Raw genomic sequence first — 14,958 nt, 5'->3', positions numbered from 1 at the left:
ACTACAACCGTGCGCGGCGGTCCTCTGTCAAGTGATGTCATCTTTGGCCTTTTCTTCACAAACCTGTAGCGCAGCTCTGTCGCACCAAAAAGGGCTCGAAGGCCAGATCACAGCCGAAATCGTCAGTCGCTGCCTGTGTGCAGGCGCCGTGAAAGACGCGAACTGCGGAGGCTCATCGCCTATGATCCGCTATCACTTTGCCCTCACTCCTTCACACCTGCTACTACCTTCCCCGTCTCTTCTTCTCTTCAACGTGGGAATGTCTGCAACTAGCCGCAAATGCTTTGCAGTGATTGTATTTTGCGAACGCCATAGCCATGTCCGTCATCTTGCGCTTCGTCATTGCTGAGGTCGATCACCACGCTGATAGATCGAGCCCCGCATCTGCATCGTGATGCCGGTCGTGTTGATGAGAGTACTTGGGAGGGTGACGCCAAGATTGGTGTTGCGTGTGCTGAGTGATGTTGAGTACTGTAAGACGCGACATTTCTATTGTAAGCTGCAACATGCGTTTCCTGTGTGCCTTGACGAAAGCTCATTAGCGCCGGACAGTCAACCGAGCTTTCCTTGGCAAACACACCTGGCGATGGCCCCCGAACGCATGACCTATATTCTATGCATACTGCAATGACGCCAGGGGAATACAGTACCGCCCGCACATGTACATATTCTCGACGCTCACGCCGCGCTGCGCGGGCCGTCACCACCCATCAACACGAGTTTAGCGACGCCACGCACGATAGGCTTACGAGGCCCGGCAATCGAGGCCATCCTTCTGATCTGGCGTAGGTCATAGTCTTGCATATGAGAATCTGCAAATGGGACGTCACAGCGTCTGCCGGGACTAGAACACTCACGCGACGATACAGTCAACATCTCAATAACGCGCGACGTATACAAACGTGTCCACAGCAGATGGTCGCAGCACCGAGCCCATCTACTGTATTTCCCCGGCTTTGACCTCCACAGGCCGGCAGCATAAGAGAAGGTTTCGGCGGAGTCCAGAAGGTTGCTGCATGGTCCGAGTCAGGCCGCGAACTTTCGGGCGTTACCCAGCTGCTTGCGCGACTTTAAAACGGATCACGCGTGTGGTGCGGGGTGAGGAACAATCGTGAATAGTGCCTTGCGCACTTGGTTCGTCTTGAATGTCGAGCCCACCGGCGGAGGAAAGGTTGGCCATCACAGTTGTCGTGACTCGCCGGGAACAGCAGACCCGTTGCTTCATGGACAATCCGCCAACACAGTTGGAGCCGGCGGCGGCTTGAAAGTCTGTGATGATACACATACAGTACTGTAGCGTATCGCAATGCTCTTGCCTGAACCGGTGCCACTATCGAGAGCCCGGCTTTCTTGGGATGCAGTACAGGTGCATATCCATAGCACCAACTCATGTTCTCGGTCTCTCCTTTGCATAAGCGCACACCCTTACCATAAGGTCCGACGAACACGATCAATCTTCAGATTGAGATCATCCCTCTGTTGTTCATCCGAGTAAGTCGATGCTCGTACGACGCAGGTTCTCAGACATAACGCACATCCTGCCTCTCGAGTATCATCGAGATAAGCGTGTGCACTAATGGAAACCCCCACCAATACGCCACTGCGACGGGGGACCGTGGTTTGCTTGTGCTTCGTGAGTCCTCCATTGCCACCCGCTGGCATATAATTCAAGCGTCCGGCACATGTGCTGTGAGCGCTCTGGGTTTTTGTGTGTTTCTGCACTTCTCTCAGTCGCATCCTTTACGTCTCTGGGAATCAATTCGCGCACGCTTACACATATACACAAGCAAATCTCAGCATAGCCGAAACGCAAGAGACGCACAACAAGCCATTATGTCTTCGCAAGTCCCTTGTCAGAGTGGACACACCGGAGCGCTAGTAGCCTTCGACCGAACAGACGGGCAGCCCTGGCCTTGCTCTCCTAATCTACGAGAGCCATCTGCGCAAGATTTGCTCCGAGAGCTGCGACAGCTCATCATTCAAAGCATCTCGAACGGCGATGTCTGCATCAAGACTCTGACCGATTTTTGGGCGAGCAGCTCCGACTGGAATCGACGGATCTTCGAGCAAGGGTTGTCCCACCAAAGGCTAGAGGAGAAGCTCATCATGATGACACATCAGCTCGGCATCTCGCAAAATGCACTACAGCGCGAAACAGCTTTTTCCAACACCCTAAAGCAAGCTCTTGCTGTGGAGAAGGAGAGTCTGGTCGCGGAGAGAGAGAGCCGAAATGAGGTGTCGGTTCAACTCGAACTTTGTAGGGAAGCGAACATTGGCCTCAGGAAAGCCAATGAAAATCTCAGCAAGGCTTTGTGCAACCTCACCGGATGAAGTTGGGGCAGGAATGTTGTTTCTTTATTACATATAGTACAGTATTATCTACAATGAAAAATGCACCGCGACCCGCTCGCGTCTTTCGACCAATGTGTCTGACGAACGAACTTGTTAGCGAACAATTGATTGTTTGTTCACCGAACAAACGAGCAGAAGTCTCCTGATTGGTTGAACAGATGAACATAATGCCTTCTTCGTTCGTTGTTCATATGGTGTTCATTGGTGTTCAATGGGCGTAAATATTCATGGTGTCGTGAAGTAATTCACAATTACTGAGTGACCTATGCAGTGACTCTGACTTCTGGTGCGACAACAAATGAACATATACCGGACCAGCGCTCTCGCCGTAGGACTCCGTTTCCGTCTCGGATACTGTTTCAGCTTCGGGCGCTGTCTCCCTCGGGGGCCGAAGACAGATACTATGGGCTCCCTTTAGCTCTCACTCAGCGATCCGAGACCGGTGCTTCTCAAAGATATAGTTGCCTGCTCCTCTCAGATATTCCCTCCCAAGCTGGAACAAAGTTGTAAGCCTCGAAGATCACATTACAACTACAACATGAAGACCTCTGCAGAGGCAACCAATGAGACTCACCTTGGAACCCCGAAAGAGGCGGAGCAAAATGCTGAGGATAGACTTGTCGTATTCCAGTCACCTTCATGCAGCCCGCCAGCGGAAGAACAGTGGGCTACAAGCAGAATCCTGTTGAAAAGGAGAAGTAAGATGCTGTCGGAGCCAAAGGAAAGTGCTCTAACGATAGTTGTTAACTCTAACCCAGGATCCAAGGATGTCAAACAGATCGACATCGAACCACCGGGCAAACGTCGCAGGGTGGATGATCGCACACCAACGCCATTTCCTTTCCCTCTGTCGCCTGCAAAAGAGCCTCTAATTCCCGAATTGAGCAGCGACAAAAGCATGACAGGGACACCGAACAGTGTCGCGCCTTATACAACGGGTGCCGCTAGTCCCGAATATGCTCACTTCCCGACTCAGCTGTTGCAGATTGCCGAAGCTGTGACACGCCTCAAGGAAGACGCGGCAGCTTTGTGTCTCGGGCCCGAACGACCCAACCGGGAAGAGGCAGCAGTCGTCGTTGTCGAGCCGTGCCAAACGATCATTCGCGAGCTCCAAGCGGCAGGCGAAACCTATATCGCGAGCATGAAGCGCGCTGAAGTGCATACTAGAGCCCAGATCGGAGCGGAAATTTTGGCCTTCCTGCATTCCTGGGAGTAAATGGAGCCTCCCTTGCATTCGTCGCTTTTGCCTGTTTTACCTCGGTTGACTATGCGCGCGCTGGATTATTTTACGTACCTTTGGAGACGCTTGTCGGTCGACGCGATCACATGGAACTGGTGAGAAGTTCGGTGATGCAACTGTTATCTTTGTTGATTGTTGATACATACTCTACGCTGCTGTGGAAACAACAGCGTTCTGTCCCCTGTGATTTCATTTTATGATATATTTTCGGCCCACGTCTGATCCCTGACGCTTTGTGAAGGCGCCCGGGCCTTGCTGCTTCCCATGCTGACGCTATATGATTTACGTGGAGTCCTCTTATTGATGATCGAAGAGACCGCGTTATGCATGCGCAGATTTATGCAGCGGAGCAGAGATATCGCAACGTGGTCTTACAGTACACCGCGCCATCATCCTCCATTCCTGATCGCGAGAGGGATATGAGAGCTGAATGATGCGATGGCCAGCGAGTCACGCCCGGACCAACAGCATCGAGCCTAGCTTGATGGCTAACTATTGTACATACCCTCTCGTTTTGCTGCCGCCTCTAGAACATTTAATCATTACATTATTGCGGAGCCTTCCCGCGCTGCTGCGGAACGAAATGTATCGCCGAACGTCGATGTCGTGCGGCAGGTGACCGGAGACTGCGGCAAAGGTCATCATGGCCGGAAGTCGATGGCGGAAGCCAACGCCGAAGCCGAATATTCCAAGTAACTGCCTCGGTCAAGCGGCGTGCAATTCATCTTGTGCCAGGGATCTCGCACGTGATAGATCAGATGGGTCCGAGCTGGCTAGAGGGGCAATGCCATGCCCTAGCCACCAAAAATTGCCAAGCCTTTGCTCATATCCGGTATTTGCCGTCAGATCCTACCCGTGGAGTTTCACAGGAATGTCACTTAGGGCATCGGGCTACTTGCCGCGCTGCTGACGCTTAGCTAAGAACCCCAAAATGCGTCGTGTTGCCGAACTCTGACCCACGATCCCCACGGATTTCTTCCATCCCCTCAGCGATCACCTTTTCCACTCGCTTTCAGTGTGGTCAGTAGGAAAGAGATGTAGCCTGGCTAGTTCCCGCTCAGGTACCAGCGATCCAGCGGCGTCGAAAAGACGTAGGCTATTGAATCACGTGATGGCGGGTACATGCGACGGCACGAGCCCTACGGTGGGAAGCCATCTGAGAACCCTGTCTGATTAGTGCACTTCATGTCTCCACCCCCGAGCTCGCTCAGTTTAACTCGAGTCTGCATAGCTTGCTATTGGGGGATCGTCTGCGTAGGCCTAAGCCATTCTTGAACATCGACGACGAAGCGGCTTCATTCCAGGTAAAACCCGGGCCAGAACGCTCTCCAACATCGCATGATGGCGGAGGGCTGCTCCACATGCTTAACAGCTTGGCGCTTCCTTCGATGGCGCAGACATTGCTCTTTTGGTAGCTGTCGAGAACCACTCTTCACGCTGTATAATGTTACTACTGGCGACCTTGCTTGCTCCGCGACAGCGAGATCTTTAGAGTCGCCAATATCGTGTGGATCACTGCTCCAGCGCCAAGAAGCAGCTTTCAGGCAAGTATGACGTAAGGGCAGGATCCCTTTCGGCACAAACCTTGCGATGCGATAATCACCCCAGATCTGCCAATCTTTAGCATTGGTGACCATGCTTGTCTGAAGATGGTCCCCTCGGAGCGTGAGTAACCCCAGCCGCACTGGCAACACCTAGTGTCGAAGCTGGCCAAAACGTCTCGACAGGTCTTTTCTCAATCGCTTAACCTAAACCCATGCATGGTGGGGCCGACGTTACGCTTGGGCAACCCAAATCAAGCCTTCATAAGCGGGTGGCTGTCGGGTCGGGCGCCGGCACCCGGAAAGTCCGGCGTTGCATGCCTCCTGGAGAAACAGAAAGGTTTCTATGTCTTTTTGCACTTGGGACCAAGTCCAGTATGGAGAAGCTGCCTCTGCTAGATGCTGGCTCGTACCTTAGATTAACGCAAAAGGATCACCTGGGTAAGCACGATAAGCGTAAGCCGCAAATTCCCAGAAGGACAGCAGTCGGTGTTGGATGACTGAACGGGAGAAACTGGAGCTGTATAGCCAATGACATCTGGGACTTAGTGTCACCGCCAATCAAACAATTTTTGGGGTGGGGCTGTTCTTCAGAAACTCGCAAACGCACCTAGCGTGATGCAATGCAAATCTCGCATGCACGCAATTGCGCGGCTTAGACCCACTTCAGGGAGCGCTTTCGGCTCACGCGCGGCGGTGGGGATTGGAGACGCTTCCCTGCATGTACCTGCATCCGTGGGGTTAGCGGCAGGTCACCAACTTAACGTCACTTCGCCGGTACAACGCCTTCATGAGGTGAACACACTCAGACAGCACTCACGACGGACGATGTCTTCTCTAGACGCGGCGAGAAGACGTACTATCACTGTATCGGCTTCCAAAAATGGTACTTGGGAACGATAATGTACGCCGAACCTGTGATAATCGTGCGAGGTAGAGGCGGGTATGCATTATGGAGCATCATACCTCGCTTCATGCTGGCAGCGAGGCACCGGTGAGATGGTACGCTACACAGCCGAACATGTGATTTCTCGTGACTGCACATCCGGCCTCTAGCTTATCATCAGGCCCCGAATGGGCTGTGGGAGAGCGACGGTGTTGAGCCCACCATATGCAGGTAACCATGTCCCGCATCGATGGCCCTTCGCTTCGCCTTTCATGATAAAACTTGCTTCGCATCTTAGCCAGGTTAGTCTCTTCTCCCCTCAGGGCTCTAATTTGTTCCTATTCAATATACAGATGTCGACGTCGCAAGACATGTTTGACGTGAGTCCCACCTGACTTCCCGATTCCTCTTGCCAAGCCATCGAGGCTCTAGCCATTAACCCGCGAGTAGTACAACGCTTTCGGGCCGGACGCGTATACCGCCGACGGCAACGGTTTGCACGGATCTACGTCGGAAAACTCCACTTTCGACTTCGACTGGGAAATGTTCCAACCCGACTTCCAACAGCAACCGGCCATACATGGACTCGTCAACCAAACACCTCAACAGTGGCATGATGGGTCTGCGAGTATCTCTACGGGGGCTGCCCCAGGGCCAGCTACCGAGTCTGTCGAGGACCGAGCTCAAGATCCGTACGCAGTCTCATCTGTGTCGATGTCCAGCTATGGAACGCAGGGCGATGTCGAAGTACTTGATCCAAAGCTGCTGGACCTCCGTCTGGTTCGGAAGAGCCCAAGCCGAGATACCAGTGGCGGCATCAATCGACGGTTGTTTGCATGCTCCCCACACGAAGGCGTCGCTGACTTTTGTAGCACTCCGACATCGCAAAGAAAGCCCGATTGGCGACGAGCGCGTCATGGAAGCACTTCAGCGCCACGCACGAATGCTCTGGCAAATCAGCAGCAGAAGCACGAGTCGCAACAGCGATTTGCCCGATCAGATGTAGCAAACGAGTGGACGGTGCGTGGTAAAATGTACAAACCGTGGACCAGCCTGGAGTTCTCAGCTTTGCGTAACGTTATACACGCAGACCGAGCCTCGTCTTGGTATAGGATCAGCGATCGCGTATGTTCGATACTCCACCCTCTCAAAACTTGACACCTGTACTGACAGATGCAGATGTATTCGGATGGCTTCCCTGCGAGATCTATTCGAGAATACAGAGAGTACTACGAATTCATGCAAAGCACGAGCCGTCGAAGCTGGGACTTCGACTCGAATGAACGTTATCCCATTGCAGACTCGTTGTGGAGGCGTGTGGAGGAGGAGCACTTGAAAAACGTCATATGTTCCGATCAAAGCGAAGTTTGGAGCAGAGTCAAGCACGAGGTACACAACACTCGCAGTCATCGAAATGCCATTTCACAATAGCTGACCGACGCAGATGTCACGGAAAGACTATCCAGAGAGGAGTGTCCGAGAATACATGGAGGAATTCGAAGAGATGCGATCTAGGGATGAGGGGGCTTTGTCTGACGAGACTCATGCGACGGCTCACTTTTAGCGGGACTGAACCTCTCGTCAAACCCGCCTTAACAACGGTGCTATGAGAGTTTGCCAATCCATCTTACCGCAACGACAAAGTGGAAAGTGGCCCGGACATGTCAACTCGGAGGGACATGCCTAACATTGTAAACCCCAGACCCTGTAGATCTGAATGTGTATCAATCCTCATGTACGTCTCAGTAAGCTGCGAATCGCCCACGACGATCGTCGATTTCGGTACGACGGCACGCGGTCCTATGTCGTATGATGTGCTCAGGACGCCCTGACGTGCTGAAGTGCTAACATCGTGCGGCAGGAGTCGCCCGATGCTCTCAATCTCCACCGCAAGGCATTTCGAGTCAGGGGCCGCGACAAGTAAGCGCTTTGATCCGATCGTAGCGCACAGACCGACTATAAAGTGCCACGGCAAGACCAGAGCGTGAGTGCACCAGTGCGTCAGTGCGTCAATGTGTTGGCTTATATCTGTTGAATGGTGGCCGCTTGCATGCCGGTCCAAACGGAGCACAGCCTCCACTCACAACATGGCAACGACGTCTCGACCCCAACAACAGTTGAGCGAGGCTGACTTAGGTCTGTCAGGCAGGATCCACCAGACTATCACGGACAATTGCCAACAAGAGGACGCTATCATCAAGATCCGCGATGAGTTCGTCGATAATTACAGCAAGGCTTTTGAATACGCATGGGCGTATTCCGAAGCGCTCCGATCTATCAATTATGCATGCGATAGTCCAAGCTGGAACGGGTTCAAAAAGATCGTGTCGATAGTTAAAGAGCAGGAAGTCAAAGCGAAAGGGCAACTTCGGTTGCTCAATACCTACAAAACTCAGCGCAGGCATCTCGCATGCGTCTCCATGGTCTGGTCGCCAGAGGTACTATCGTATTACAAGTGGAACGAGGACGACATCGGTATCAATCCAGCAAGGAACCTCTATGCCTGTGCCATGAAATACAGTCGGTTCAAGGAAGACTTCGTGCCCCAGATGCGCCTGATATGGTGGCTGAGACATTGTCGTGGTCTGTTAAAGGCGCAGAACACGAGCACCAGAGAAGATGAATTCATTACTGGATCCTTCACAGGCAAGGAGTTGAGGGTTCTGAAGGATCTTAAGAAAGACACGCCGACGGAGATCTATGGCGTTGAGGTTACGCTGTCGACTGCCCACGAGGATGTTTACCAGCAGCAAATCGCGGAGTGGACCAAGCACGGCAGCAGCGTGATCAGGGTACAAGGAAAGTCGATCGACCTGGAAGTAGCCAGATCCTCCCATTGGCCCACGCTCCTTCTCAAGAACGACAAATATGGAGCGCTCCAGCGGAGAGAGCAGTCAGACCGAGTGGACGCGGCATCATGCGATAACGGTGTCTTGTCGCCACCGGCTTCGATGCGGGTACCAGTGGCAAACCGTCACTTTGACGCCGATGCATCTGTATCCCCCAGTCGAAGTGAATTTGGCGATACGCGAGCGTCAACCCCACTGCCTTTGCGGAACGTAGCCGAGCGGACATCACGGCGCAGCAGTGTCGCGAGACTTGGGCAGAATCCTTCAGACGCGGAGTCCATGTGCTCCTGGCCTTCCGGCGCCTCCACTTTGAGGGCGCCATCAGTCTCGTCAGCTGGCGCGAAGCTCGACGAATGTGTATCGGTGGTTGAAGATGGGGGTTCTTTTGGCGAATCTGACGACAATGATGCAATGGAGATCATCGTAGCAGAAAATGCTAGACCAGAAGACGCCGCGTCGGTATGCGGTGCGGATGACCAAAGTGTTGTGCATGAAGTCAGCCCCAGAGACAACCACACCTCAACAGATGGACCTGAAATCGAGCTGGAGAGTGTCGTGTCACAACGTAGTCCAACACTAAGCGTGTGCAATCAAGATGCCGTGCGACACAGCGTTCAAAAAAGCACCATCGACAATGCAGAAGCAGAAGCTGGAGCTGGGAGAGTTGTCGGTATCCCTGAGAACGGGGTCTTCGAAGCTTCGGATCATGCTAGCACCGATGGAACATGTGTCGAGGTGGCGGTGGAACCCGTATTGTCCGAGACCAGAACGGTGTCCGGAGTCTCACCGTCTCTGGAAGCCTCCACGGATGGCCGTAGCCATTGCGAAGATGGTGGTATGTCGGAAACCCAAGAAAGTGTCGACGAAGTCCAGGATGTGGCAAGCACAAGCGGAACGCGAAATCTTTTCGAATCTTCAACACGCCCACACTCTGCACAGGGTTTGTTCGTTACCGAAAGCCCACATCCGTTTGCAGAGCCACTTCAGCAGCGTCCTCCAACAGAAGCGCTCTCCAGGTCCTCTTATTCTGTATGTGATGACAGTGCCTTACCAGCTGTGGTAGATCCCACGCAGAATCCTGATCAGAGCATAACCGCCTGTACTACCACCACCAACACGAAAGCGATAACCCAGTCGAGTACAAAGGCCAACACAACAACAACCACGGCAAGCGAGGTAACCGCCACGGCGGTCAGCGAGACAGATACCATAGCCAGCACGGCCCCCACAACGACGATAACAGACTTGCCAGTCGCGGGAACTCCAAAAGCATTCTCTCATGAGAGTATGACTACTCACATGGTCACCTCCAATACGGAAGGAACAGCCACGTCGAGTGCAACGACAGCCACAACATCTACCACGGCCAGCGCAACGGCTACCACGGCGGTCAGTGAGACAACTACCACGGCTAGCTCGACCCCCACGACGGCGACAACACAGCCATCAAGCGATACTTCAAGCGACGACAACACTACATCCAGGGACTCTCGCTCGAGGTCAGTGCCAGAATGCTTCGAGGAGAGCGGAGATCTCGTGCATGCCAGCTTCGGACGGTCAAGCGAATTGACTATTCGTGCAATCCCCATCGAACACTGGCGGAAAGAATGCCTCGAAAACATTGGCCAGAGCGATAGGACGACGAGAAGGTCTTCATTAAGGTTCGCCAACGAGCGCGTCCAGAACAGGCTAGGTATGCCTTACTCGCAAGATCGACTGAGCACAAGTGCGGACAGGCCAGGCGCCCATGCCCACCCCCCTTACAGTTTGCCTTCTCTCTCCGAATTTAACCATGATGGAAGTTCTCAGCCAGTGCAGCACTGTGCTCTCCGTCCATCAGAGTGTGAATGCGCCGACTGTGTAGAGCTCAAGTCGTTTCTGCAGAGAGTGCGGCTTGAAGCCTCGTTGCCCGGAGCGTCAAGTTCTTGCCGAGCTCGCGATCGCTGGTTCAACACTTCAAGGTGGGCGTCGGTTGTAGACCGCAACGACTGGAACTCAAGCGAAGCTGAAGACTGCGAAGTCTTGCATCTGACTCACGCCTCTTTCAAGATTATGGTAGATAATGGCATGCCGCTTGACAAGCCGATCGTTGTAGGAGAGCACCAAAACGACCAGGATGGTTACGATACCGAGATGGTTCGGAGAACACTTCTCGACCACTACAAGGGTTCGAAGACGTCGATATCGAACGCTCTCAAGCACGAGCCGGAGACGGTCGACATGGAGGACTTCCTCGAGCTATTCTCATCAGGCGAAGTTCCAGTGAGCTGTACGACACCGCGGGAGTCGCTTGGAGCGCATCACCCGACCTTCATGAGTTATCACCGCCTCCGCTTCCTCCAAATCGCCGTGACAAGAGGCATGTGCCGTGCCGCACGCGAAGATGGCAATCAAAGCCGCAGCGAAGGGGTCGCTCACGCCATGTACATGAACGCTGATCTGTCTTTCAATCGCATCGAGACTACCGGAGCGTTTTGTGCACCGCATGTGGGAGGATTCGGCGGTACTTGGTTACGCAACTTGATGGGCGAGCGATTGTACGCGTTCGTGCCGCGCACGCAGGTGACCAAAGAATCATACGCGGATTTTGCCCTTGATAGCCTGGAGTGGCAGCCAGCCGATGAGCCAAGGCTTGTCCGGCTCAAGCCAAACGATGTGTTGTTGATACCACCTGGGTACATCTGCGCGCATTTGGCCTTGAATCCGTGCGTATCAGTCGAGGGACCTTTTTGGGATGCACAAGAGCCCGGCCGTTTTGCGTCAGCTACGGAATGGGCGGCAAAGTACAACCCATCTTATGCGACTGGGGCTCCATCAGGTGTGATAAAATGTGCCTTGCATGGCTTCAAGACCATCCTAGCAGAAGATCCAGCTCGATTTGAATCTGACGCCTCGCTTCAGCTCTATCTCGCGAAAGATTCTTCCGACGCGTGGGATACAGCAACATTGGAAGATACGAACCATCAAACTTCACCGAAGGTGGGACAACTCGATAGGTGCCGCTCGTCACCAGAAAATGACGAACTACCTGCTCCGAAGCGTGTGTGCGCTCGGTGAGATGCTATCGGGGTGTGCGATACGCGAGATCGAGGCAGCGCGCCGCAGTACTTACGAGGGTTGTATTTGTGGCACAGGCTTAACTTAATAGATAGATTATGGTTCTCACGCAGGCTTTAAAGGTTAACTAAGATATTATTTTTCCGAAAAATCCACTTCGGCTTCTCGCCGGTACATCTACTGAACTATTTGTACCACTGGTACATTACACTCGCTTTTTGAGGCTGGCTCTCCCGTCTTAGTTTCTGTTCGATAAATCCTACTCTGCAAGGTCGTAGTGCTTGCCGCAAGCCTTTGTGTCTTCGGCATGACTATCGTCGTCGCTCATCCTCATGGTGAGTAGTCTCAGGCTCTTAACACTACAGCATATATTGAAACCCTGCGCCTCTTTGTGAAGGTCGTGGCGCTACAGGCTTAATGTATGTGAAAGTATCCTGGGAATTGTCCGAAGAGGACGTCATCCCATCAAGACCATCAAACGGAGCATTCGTTTCCTGCATTGATATTAGTCAACTACCTTGAACAGCAGGGAAGAGGAGTTGCCCCAGATTTGTGCCACTTACCTCGTCAGAGCACGCTCTGATCGGCCAATACTTTCCTTTACGGATCAATACCATGTAGACCTGGGTGTCATGGTCTTTGTTTATCTGTTTCGCTTTTTTATCGAGAGCGATTCTAATCTTTCTGAAGGCCTCCTTCCGCTTTCTAGTCGCCGTGTACGATGCCATTTCCTCGAAGGGATGCTGAACAGAATATCTACTCTAAACGTTGAAGGAGCTACACTTTGGAACTTACATGGGATAATTGACCCCCTTATATCGACTGTTGCCAGTGAAAGAAGTTGTTCTGCCGCCCAGATGTGAAACGCAAATGTTTCAAGAGTGGGAAGTGGGAGATGTACGCCCACGACCACCAACAGGGGCCAAGGTGCTGTCGAGCTGCGTCACCTATATTACTCAACTCACCCGCCCACCTTACTGCCGCTTTTGCGTTGCGATGGGCTTGCCGAAGTTACAGTACTACCTCAATCACGCTTCCTAAATCGACGTGCTATAGGAATACAATGCACGCCTTTTGTCTTTTCTCGCTCACAGTCGTGGCCTGCTGTGTCGTCGTCTCGCTTGCTTGCAGGACGAAACCAACGTTATCTTGGGTCGAGGTATCGACTGCATACTCGCATATACGGCGTGTCCTACGAAACAACGGTCTCTCCAATCACCTTCTTGCTCAAGGTGGAACACTCGGTGTACTTTCGAAGGCCACGAATTGGGCAAACGTCATGGGCTCCCAAGTGTGGGACATCGCTTTTCCTCGAGATGAGCAACTTCTCGATGCTGGCGCCGGACATCTATACATCGATCGTGATCGGCTGTGGCTGAGGTTGAAGGCTCTCTTTGTCAAGACTTCCGTAAAGGTCTTACGGCAGAAGATCAATACTGCCCTTACATTCCCCAGGATCAAAAACTTCGCCAAACACCCTGTGCCAGCAATGTCGATGGATTTGACCACGACCTTCTTCGCAGCAAGTCCAACTCAACCTCACCATCCTGTCTCCCTTGCTGATTGCTTATAGATATGTGTCGTTGGTGGATTGCTGATAGTGTCAGTACCCAGTCTGAACCCCACCTGCCTCCCATTAATTGGTCGAGAGGCGCTTCGTAGCGTCGTTCCGACATTGTAGGTTAATGGCGCTTCTTAAACATTCAGAGTGGTTACGGTGCGGCTGGTACTTCATGATGGGTTTACGGCAAAGAAGTACGAACACCTTTACCAAGCTATGGCTGCAAGAACATAATGATTAAGTTGATCCACGTACAAATTTTTCCCAGCCTTTTGTGCGGCATTGACATTCAGCTATATCTCCGAGCGCTCGTTTGAGCCGTATCGAGTCGCCAGTGCAAGGTGCTTCATGCATGGCTTCGTCTCATTGCGCTCGTGTCAACGCTCGACCTCACCTCGTGCCGCTTTCATAAAAGACTGTGGACACTTCCAAGGTCGATAAAGCTAATATCGTGGCCCCTTACGCTCAGGGTGATCATCAAACAGACACAAACATTGATTCAGACGTTACATAAGCAAACGAACAGTCGTTCCTGTTGGAATGCAGTCCCTTCCTGAGGCAGCCTTGCTTCTGCGACAAGCCACAGTTTCAGGAGGGCTACATATTTACAGTCTTTACTGCAGTGGATAGGAGAATACACAACTCCTCTCACACTTTCCCTCCAACAGGCCTTCCAACAGTTCCATTGTTTGCAAACTGTCTGCAAACATTGCAATCGCTTTGGCACGAGAATATTTCTACAAGAAATTCAGTCTTTAACCCCAACCCTAACCCTCTCAGGATCTTTAGCGCCGACGCCATACGCGTGACGCGCGACGCGTGAAGCGGAATTGTCCCAGCTCTGTTTGGTCCAGCGTCGTCATCAGCGTTGTCACTACCACCGACTCAACCAGCCAGAAACGCTGTAGATACTCTCACGATGTCAGCCACCTCAGAGCACTCGGCAGCTTCGTGTACCGCGTTGTCGCAGCACACCCGGCGAAATGAGAGTGGCCTAGTCATCAGCGGCGCGAGTCCGAATGGCTACGCACACGCTCCGCCTACAAAGAAGCCGCGGGGAAGCTGGATATGGCAACATGGGGAGCCATTGATACGCGACAGCGACCTGAGCCTCGTCTGGCTCTGTACGATATGCCACAGCGACTCTGTACACCACCCTTTCAAGGAATACATCCTCCCTGCTGTTTCCACCACATTAGCGCAGCGTCACATGGAACGACACGGGTTCGACCTCAAGGGGCGGCCCATTCATCGGGGGCAGAAGCGTCGGGCTGGCTCGTTGCTCGAGTATGTTGACCGTCAGCATACTGCTGACAACTCGACTTTTAATGAGAAAGGGTGGACTGATGCCTTCGTGCGTTGGGCAGTGACGACGAACCAGTCCTTACGTCAAGCAAGCTCGCAGTCGCACCTGCAGTTACTCACATTCCAGAACCCTCGTGTAGAGAACTTGGTTCCGACTAGTCTTAACA

The 14,958-nt window shown here is 52.8% G+C and overlaps 3 protein-coding genes across 3 annotated transcripts; all 3 read left to right on the top strand.

Annotated features, from left to right (window-relative positions):
- Positions 1-1,833: 1,833 nt before the first annotated feature.
- On the top strand, positions 1,834-2,331 carry WHR41_09277 (uncharacterized protein; the record flags this gene model as incomplete). The annotated part of the gene is made up of 1 exon (XM_069377881.1): positions 1,834-2,331. The coding sequence occupies one exon, from the start codon at positions 1,834-1,836 to the stop codon at positions 2,329-2,331; it is 498 nt and encodes a 165-aa protein (XP_069225240.1).
- Positions 2,332-5,924: 3,593 nt separating this feature from the next.
- Positions 5,925-7,807, top strand: WHR41_09276 (uncharacterized protein). The gene is made up of 6 exons (XM_069377880.1): positions 5,925-6,321; positions 6,373-6,399; positions 6,470-6,846; positions 6,892-7,144; positions 7,199-7,408; positions 7,464-7,807. The coding sequence occupies exons 1-6, from the start codon at positions 6,208-6,210 to the stop codon at positions 7,581-7,583; spliced, it is 1,101 nt and encodes a 366-aa protein (XP_069225239.1). The 5' UTR covers positions 5,925-6,207; the 3' UTR covers positions 7,584-7,807.
- Positions 7,808-8,106: 299 nt separating this feature from the next.
- WHR41_09275 (uncharacterized protein) lies at positions 8,107-11,925 on the top strand (the record flags this gene model as incomplete). The annotated part of the gene is made up of 1 exon (XM_069377879.1): positions 8,107-11,925. One exon carries the CDS (start codon positions 8,107-8,109, stop codon positions 11,923-11,925), a length of 3,819 nt encoding a protein of 1,272 aa, XP_069225238.1.
- Positions 11,926-14,958: the final 3,033 nt, after the last annotated feature.

This window comes from Cladosporium halotolerans (assembly GCF_011745625.1).
Source record: "Cladosporium halotolerans strain TM138-S3 chromosome Unknown Sca64, whole genome shotgun sequence".
Lineage (NCBI taxonomy): Eukaryota > Fungi > Ascomycota > Dothideomycetes > Cladosporiales > Cladosporiaceae > Cladosporium > Cladosporium halotolerans.
This window is presented reverse-complemented; position numbering and strand designations above follow the sequence as displayed.

Excerpts from the sequence above, each read along its gene's own strand:
- WHR41_09276 (XM_069377880.1), top strand. The coding sequence starts at position 6,208 with ATGGGCTGTGGGAGAGCGACGGTGTTGAGCCCACCATATGCAGGTAAC. Across the intron at positions 6,322-6,372 it reads TTGCTTCGCATCTTAGCCAG|ATGTCGACGTCGCAAGACAT; the intron begins GTTAGTCTCTTC and ends TTCAATATACAG. Across the intron at positions 7,145-7,198 it reads GGTATAGGATCAGCGATCGC|ATGTATTCGGATGGCTTCCC; the intron begins GTATGTTCGATA and ends TGACAGATGCAG.